The 8,929-nt window shown below is 40.6% G+C and overlaps 1 protein-coding gene across 5 annotated transcripts in view; it reads right to left on the bottom strand.

Annotated features, from left to right (window-relative positions):
• Positions 1-5,023: 5,023 nt before the first annotated feature.
• LOC138959368 (ADP-ribosylhydrolase ARH1-like) overlaps positions 5,024-8,929 on the bottom strand; it is a 39,017-nt gene continuing 35,111 nt past the window's right edge. For all 5 annotated transcript variants that reach the window (XM_070330797.1, XM_070330796.1, XM_070330798.1 and 2 more), the window contains exon 12: positions 5,024-8,927. In XM_070330797.1, the coding sequence (XP_070186898.1) occupies positions 8,688-8,927 (240 nt within the window). In that variant the 3' untranslated portion in view covers positions 5,024-8,687. The remainder of the gene's footprint in view (positions 8,928-8,929) is intronic.

Genomic DNA, 8,929 nt, shown 5'->3' with positions numbered 1-8,929 from the left:
TACACCACATCACAACGCCAAAGTTCTCGGTGGATCTTTTTCAAATTTGGACACCGTATTCAGCTACACCCCGGACACAATATCATCGATGAGATATTTCAACACGTGCTCTCAGCGCGCAGCGCTGAACCGATTTTGGTTTTTCTGTTCATTTCACCATTATAAGTAACTCTTCCTTATCTTCTCCAGTGTTTTGCGTTTATCTCCCTTCCTTCGTGTGGCTTCAATCCATATTCCCGTTTGTAAGTTACTATTTTTAGAATGTCACTGCGCTGTCCACAACGCTTCCCTTGCACCCGTAAGTTGTTCTTACTGTCAAAGTGAAAAGGTCGAATCAATTTATAGCCACGCGAAAAATACACTGTCACCTATCTCTATATATTTATAGATATAGATATACATATATATATATACGGCTTCTCTGTGTGTGTGTGTGTGTTTGTGTGTGTGTGTGGGCAAAAACCTGTGTATTGTAGAGTTCTGTTTGTGATGTGGTCTAGCGGCTTTTGTCTGTCTGTATGTTCTGGCATTTGAGAAGCCACAACAGATACTATAGGGCTAAGAAATAAGCTCTAAAAATCTCAAACCCGTTTGACAGGACTTCGCCTTCAAAGGTGATTGTGGTGAACCGCCACGCTGTCTGTCTCTGTCTCGCGATTCACTGACCCGGCGAATTCACCATTCCCAGTAACTCTTCCTTATCTTCTCCAGTGTTTTGCGCCTTCGTGTGGCTTCAATCCATATTCCCGTTTGTACTGAGTTACTATTTTTAGAATGTCACTGCGCTGTCCAGAACGCTTCCCTTGCACCCGTAAGTTGTTCTTACTGTCAAAGTGAAAAGGTCGAATCAATTTATAGCCACGCGAAAAATACACTGTCACCTATCTCTACTATATATTTATAGATATAGATATATACGGCTTCTGTGTGTGTGTGTGTGTGTTTGTGTGTGTGTGTGGGCAAAAACCTGTGGAATGTAGAGTTCTGTTTGTGATGGGGTCTAGCGCTTTTTGTCTGTCTGTATGTTCTGGCATTTGAGAAGCCACAACAGATAATATAGGGCTAAGAAATAAGCTCTAAAATTCTCAAACCCGTTTGACAGGACTTTGCCTTCAAAGGTGATTTTGGTGAACCGCCACGCTGTCTGTCTCTGTCTCGCGATTCACCCCGGCGAAGCCGGGTATTCCTCTAGTATCTATATATATATACGAATTGTGTCTGTCTGTCTGTGTGTGTGTCTGTGTGTCTGTGTGTGTGTGTGTTCGCGATGCACGGCCAAAGTTCTCGATGGATCTGCTTCAAATTTGGTGGGCATATTCAGGTAGACCCCGGACACAACCTGGTCGATGAGAATTTTCAACACGTGCTCTCAGCGCGCAGCGCTGAACCGATTTTGGTTTTTATGGTTTTTCTGTACATCCATTCCCAGTAACTCTTCCTTATCTTCTCCAGTGTTTTGCGTTTATCTCCCTTCCTTCGTGTGGCGTCAATCCATATTCCCGTTACTATTTTTAGAAGGTCACTGTCCACAACGCTTTCATCCCGGCAAAACCGGGTATTACTCTTCCTTATCTTCTCCAGTGTTTTGCGCGTTTATCTCCCTTCCTTCGCAAAGCCGGCTCTACTTCTTCCCGGGGAAGCCGTACCCGGCGAAGCGGGTATTCATCTAGTTATATATATATATGGCTTACATCTCTTCCAAAGATGTTGCCTCACCCGTTAAAATTGTTTTGAAAAGAGAGAGAGAGCAAGAGTTTTGAAAAGAGAGAGAGAGAGAGAGAGAGAGAGAGAGAGAGAGAGAGAGAGAGAGAGAGGGAGAGGGAGAGAGAGAGAGAGCGAGAGAGAGAGAGATTCAGATTCAAAACTTTAATACAATAGTTGTTTTGAAAAGAGAGAGAGAGAGAGAGAGAGAGAGAGAGAGAGAGAGAGAGAGAGAGAGAGAGAGAGAGAGAGAGAGAGAGAGAGAGAGAGAGAAAGAGAGAGAGAGAGAGAGGTAGATTTTATCGTTGATGTATTTAGCGATGGATATGGTGCATCATTCGCAATCTCGTTTGTTGTTTTTCTTCTCACATGAAATAACCTCTTTGTGTACTCTTTATGTACGACTTATTATGCAAATGTAAAACGGATATAAATGGATTGGGTTTCCCACCCAACGATTATTATCAGAAACGTGTGTGCGTGTGTGTGTCTGTGTGTGTGTGTGAATGTGCGTGTGTGTATATGTGTGTGGGCGTGTGTGTGTTTGTGTATGCGTGCGTACGTGCGTCAATGCGTGCATGTGTATTTGTGCGTGCGTGTATCTGTGCGTGTGTGTTTGTGCGTGAATGTGTGCGCACGCGCGTGTGTGTGTGTGTGTGTGTGTGTGATGCACGTGCGTGGTTTTCTAAAGGCATGTTGATATTTCAACTCAATGGTAGATATACACAATTGGTTCAACTGCTTTTACCTACCACACAACATATAGATTATTGCATTTTCTTCTTCCAGTGCAACAGTGCAATATTGGGGTAGCATCAGTTTTGCCTGGCTAGATTTGTTTTGTTTATTGTATATATCATATGCATTGCGGTTGATTCAGTCTGTGTTTTTTCTATCTTGAGCATCTTAATCTTATCATTACAACTGCTCAATCGATTGATAAAAGTGGACATGCATTTATGAAAATTATGCAACTGATCTCAATTTACCATCATGACAGTCGCTTCTGCTGGCTATTATACAATAGCAATGTCAGAAAAGCACACGGTAAAAACACTTCACACATAAATACGCATTAGTGCTCAAAAGACAAACTAACAATTTATCCCAAAACACACAAAGACACACACACACACACACACACACACACATACACTTACGCGTTTCTGATCATAATCAATGGGTGCGAAACCCCATCCAGCTTCTTTATCACGTGATTCATTGCATTTCACATTCGACAAAGGCCTACAGGTACATTGTTTTCGTCAATTGTCACCAGCGTTTGACTAGTCCATAATACATCTGACACAGCTGTTTGTAGTTTGGGTAATGCATTCACGGGCTATGGGGAGATCTCCTCTCATGCGCCTGTTTCTTTCACTTTAATAGCGTTTTTATAGATTTGTTTGTTTATTTGTTTGCTTAACGCCCAGCCGACCACGAAGGGCCATATCAGGGCGGTGTTTTTATAGATATAAAACATATAAATGAAAACAACATAAAAACCAACACGCAATCATTTCTCATACATGTATAAAAAAAACAAAATAATACAAGCACATTACAATTACACAGGCAACAAGAACAACAACAACAGCAAGTACAACAACAAAAACAACAACAATGATAATAATGGTAATAATGATAATAATAATAATAATATAATATTAATAATAATGTCGCCCCGACTGGCAGCCAAACGCCTTATGCTAGCGTGAGAGGTAAGCGGTCTAATTTCTATGCCTATCCGTACGCTTGGGTCGAACACCTCTAGCTGCGCTCAGCGATTGAGCGGTCGCCCATGCTTTGTTTCAGTTACAACTCCAACGATTATTAAGCAATGTTTTTGAAGTGTTGCGCCAGGTTTAAGCATCAGCATATCCACATCGACACAAAATTTGTGGTGAATCGGTCAAGAAACGCTGGAGGTATAGGCAAAGGAAATGACGTGTGAGCGCTAAACCGTGTGCAACCTCGGTACTCGCGTAGCCATTGGGTAGAAATGTTAACCACATATATACCATAACAATGGTATATGTCATTCCAAATTTCACGATAATGGGCCCACAAACGCAGGAGCTATTAGCGATCAAAAGTGTGACGGACGGACGGATGGAAACACGGACAGATGCCTAACAATATCGATTTGATGTAACACACAACGAATATGTAACAACAACAAAATCATTAGATTCAAGTGTATTTTCCATACGCAACGAGTGTCATAATGTCAACCTTCTTTTGTACTAAAATTATAAATGGGGTTAGGGTTATGTTTTGTAAACTTATGCAAAAATTTAACGATCGATTTTTTTTATTTGTGTGTATCTAATTGTGTAGACCCAGGTGTGCATTATGTCAAACTTTTATGAAAATTTAACGGTTCTATTAGCAGATATATTCAGTTGAAGTAAGCAGGTGGTCTAATTTTAGCACGTAAAACGTCATGTAAATTATAAGGAATATTAGCCATTTCAGAAAGAATGGAAACACTTATTTGTAACAAAACCCATCATTTTTATGTGCACAAAGTCGGTATTTACGCCACATACAAAAACAAGTATTTGTGATTTTAATTAATCAGTTAGATCCCATTTCCAATAGCCTACCCTGATTTACAAAAAAACGTGAAATGTCAACATATTCATGAGGCTGTATCTTAAAAACGCAACGATCGATTTCTCTGATTTTAACACATTTGTTTTGTCAGACTTTAAACATACATCAGGCAAAATATTGGCGATTTTTAACGGTTGTTTAATCGGTGTTGGATGTCTTTAAGTCGAGAATTGTGCTCTCAGGTACAACACTGTCACTTACACACACACTACATGTACTACTACACACACACGCAGAGGTAAAATATTAACGGGGAAAAACAAACAGGGGCAAGTTAATCTGCAGTTTCCAAGAGATTATCTTCAGGAACTTTATGATATCAATAAAGTAATTCTAAAGAGAAAGAAAGGCAGACTTTTGGTGTTATGAATTTGTGCGGTTTTTGGCAGTCACGAGATTGAGTGGTATCGTACTTCTCTACAGGAACTCCACCTGGGGGGATTCCCTGTATACAGGCCAAACGCCTACAGGAACTCCACCTACAGGGAATCCCTCTTTTGGTCGACAAAGACCCCTGCAGCGTCACTTTGGGTCAATCTTCAGGCCAAAAACTTGTTTTGCAAGGATGTTCTCATGCATTGGATTGTAAAAACTGCTTTCAGCACCAGCGTTCGCACAACATTTTGTCTTTCACACATTTTCTTCAAAACTGTCCTTAAATAAGAGAGGAACTGCAGATTACAGAAAATACCAAACACTCCAATTTTGTTTGCTTATAGTTTTTAATGCACAAGTAACTACATTAAAGGATATATCAGCCCGGCTTAGCCTTGGCATTTACAAATTAATCACTTGTTCCAAACCGTGATTCATTTCAAAAAGAAGAAAAATCACAGTATATCACAGCCTTTTAATTGTCTCAATGAAGTTCAGGCCATACAAAAGGAAGGTCCAATTGCAACAGCATTTAACAGTGAAAGTTTACCCCTGAACTGAAATGCTAAAAAGACAACAATGAACATTGTAAAACATCATAAAGATCCAATCACACCTCTCTTGCATCTATTCAAATAAAAATCATCGAACAAAATATGAATATCAAAACTGCCAAACATATACAACACTAGAGTCTCACCTGTCTATGAATGCTACTGACATAGTCTGTTGTGGTCATGACAATGAGTGCTTTCTCATTTTTCACTGCCTTCATTTACAGTGTTGTTCCCAGGATCAAAGAACAATAGGATGTAGGATCTCGATTGAAAATATGTAAAGGTCGAAATATCTTGGCTACAGAAACATTGTTCTGTCAGAATACTTCCCACATGTCAAACATATGTGACGGTCAGGGGTCAGAACAATGCGTCAGATCAACACCAAAAAAATGCGACAATGACCGAAGAAAGAGGCCTGAGAACAACATAGCCTTTAATTACCTGTTCCTGAATTGGTACTTGTGTCATAACTTTTATTTACAGCGCAAATCCCAACAACAGCTCTTGGCGCTTGACAGGTCAAAAAATAATAAAAACGTAAATAAATAGATAACGAGATACAAATATAATAAACAAATAAATAAATAAACAAATGAATAAATACATTAGAAAATATATATATATACAGAAATACAAAATAAATAACACACACACCCATACATAAAGGCTGTAACGCACCCCAAAATATGTACCACCAGTGTGAGAGGCAAATGCTCTACCACTACGCCACCCCGGAGCATAGCTCTCCGCTTCAGTCGAAAGTGCTGGCGGCACAAAGCGTTAAAGTGGTCAAGCGGGCTTTCTTTTAAATACAACTCCAAAGATTATCAAGCGATGCGTCTGGAATTTAGCACACGACTTTGTCGTAGATATTGCCAATTTAAGGCGAATCCTTCAAGAACCTCTCGAGCTATCATTCTAAAAAATATTCATGCAATACTGAATGTACAATGCACTGCCCACAAGGGGCCCAGAAATACACATTCTTTCTTTATTTGGTGTTTAACGTCGTTTTCAACCACGAAGGTTATATCGCGACGGGGAAAGGGGGGAGATGGGATAGAGCCACTTGTTAATTGTTTCTTGTTCACAAAAGCACTAATCAAAACATTGCTCCAGGGGCTTGCAACGTAGTACAATATATTACCTTACTGGGAGAATGCAAGTTTCCAGTACAAAGGACTTAACATTTCTTACATACTGCTTGACTAAAATCTTTACAAACATTGACTATATTCTATACAAAAAACACTTAACAAGGGTAAAAGGAGAAACAGAATCCGTTAGTCGCCTCTTACGACATGCTGGGGAGCATCAGGTAAATTCTTCCCCCTAACCCGTGGGGGGTAACCAGTCTCCTGACCCTTGAGAGAATGACAAGCATTGAAATGAACATGCGACCTTTATCCTCAAAAAAAAAAGAAAAGAATGAGGAACATAATTATGAGCTTGTGGCAATCATCCTTTTTAGATTTTCTGTAAAAGGAGAGTTTGCTGCGGTTACTGTCCCTTCGGATATATATACATAGCCCACTGCGTTGCAGAGGCTGACATTGAGAGCTAAACGAAAAGGGGGACGCGGCACTTTAATCTGTTGACTCAACAGATACATAACACAGAAGTGACGTTTTCAAATAATATGGGTGAAATACACATACATATTTGAAACAACAATTATACAAAGACAGAGTGATTGTTACTTGGTGTTGCACAATTGCCTGAATTGTTCAAACATACAATGAAATATCCAGAATCACAGGTAAAGGGGATACTTGTGAAGGAAGAGGTTAAAAATTAACAGAAGAAACAGTTTAATCAACGAACTGTACCTGAGATAAAAATTAAAAAATCATCAAAAAGGTTATCAAAACAGAAAAATCAATTGATAATTATCACCAATAAAAATCAATTTTGACCAGACACATCGAGTCGCTGCAATGTGCCAAAGAGGAAATACATACCGTACTTTCCGGGTCATAAGGCGCGACTTTTTTCCTCGAGTTCGACCCCGAGTTCGACCCCTGCGTCTTGTATAACGAAGCGTCTAATCCGTGTATGAAATACGAAAAAAATCAAAGAGACCGCCTGAGTACCAGTCAAACAACTTGTGATAATGCATGTTTCAGCTACTAGGTACTGCCCTGGCCAAGTTTCCTCGAGCTCTCAAGCCACCCAGCTATCACAATACCTGCCTTTGATCTGGCCGCACACACAGAGCACACATAATTATTTCCACTCTGTTAAACTCGGTCACTGACCGGTCACTGACCCGGTGCAGGAAGTATTTCCTCTCTCAGATATGACAGGGGAACCACCTCTCATGGCAAAAACTGGGTCATTGACCCCTGGGAAGAAGGTCGTGTCTATAAACAAGGCCACCCAGCTATCACAATGTCTTTGATCTCGCCGCACACACAGAGTTCGACTCTGTTAAACTCGGTCACTGACCGGTCACTGACCCCGAAGCAGGAAGTGTTTCCTCTCTCAGATATGACAGGAACCACCTCTCATGGCAAAAACTATAAACAATGGACCTGGCTTTGATCTCGCCGGCTTATTTTCATTCTTCCACTACCGGTATACTTTTTCAATTTTGGTGCGCCCTATCGGCCCCCTGCGTCCAATGGGTGACTGGATTACAATTTTTTTTAAAAAGAAGGGGGTGCGTCTTAGATAACGAAGCGCCTTGTCACCCGGAAAGTACGGTACAAGTATTTTATATGCTTTCCTGACATTCACAGATTTTTTGTTTTGTTTGTTTGCTTAACGCCCAGCCGACCACGAAGGGCCATATCAGGGCGGTGCTGCTTTGACATATAACGTGCGTCACACACAAGACAGAAGTCGCAGCACAGGCTTCATGTCTCACCCAGTCACATTATTCTGACACCGGACCAACCAGTACATTCACAGATGACATAACCAGTTTATATATTTTTCTACCTGTTTTCTTGCTGATGTTCTGAACACTTATTTAAAAGTGTTCGTCAAGTGGAAGGAAAAAACACAAAAGATTGTAACTTGATGTGTATTTTCTGCAGAGGGCACATCCTCATCCAGGTTCGTGTCCTTGCAGAATGTGTGACACAAATGTCGCCAAAAAGCTATTTGTGCTTTTTTAGTTATCAGCTAAATCATGGTATGTTGTGTGTTTGCAGAAGATGTTGAAAAAAGAATTCAAGACAATTTTCATGTCCAGTTTTATCTTGAATTTTTTTACATGATCAAATATTTCAGTAAACTTAACGTTTTTGTCACAGGCACATATCTAAACTATGATGGTGGAGGGAGCTTGAAAAATGTTCATCACGGCAGATGGTGCGTATCAATCAAACAAAAATGTCCGTCAGCAACATCAAAATCCCACATCCGCAATACTTTTAGGTAAGCGCCTGCATCTTTCCTGCTGTTTGTGATGCTTTCACTTCAAGGCTAACTAGACTCTGCAGGAGCCACAGAATCCTGACTCTGAGACTGACTGCTGTCCCTGTCAGTCGTTGAGGTTGACTCTTGGCTTCCTGCAGCAGATCCTCCTGTAGCAGACTCTCCTGTGGCACCAATCTCACCTGAAGACCCTGTGGTAGCATTTCCTGAATTTGCCGGCTCATCTGCTTCAGCGAGTAACAGCATTCTGTTGGCTACTTGAACAAGGCGATCACGATATTCAATGTACT

Source organism: Littorina saxatilis, linkage group LG2 (genome assembly GCF_037325665.1).
Source record: "Littorina saxatilis isolate snail1 linkage group LG2, US_GU_Lsax_2.0, whole genome shotgun sequence".
NCBI lineage: Eukaryota > Metazoa > Mollusca > Gastropoda > Littorinimorpha > Littorinidae > Littorina > Littorina saxatilis.
This window is presented reverse-complemented; position numbering and strand designations above follow the sequence as displayed.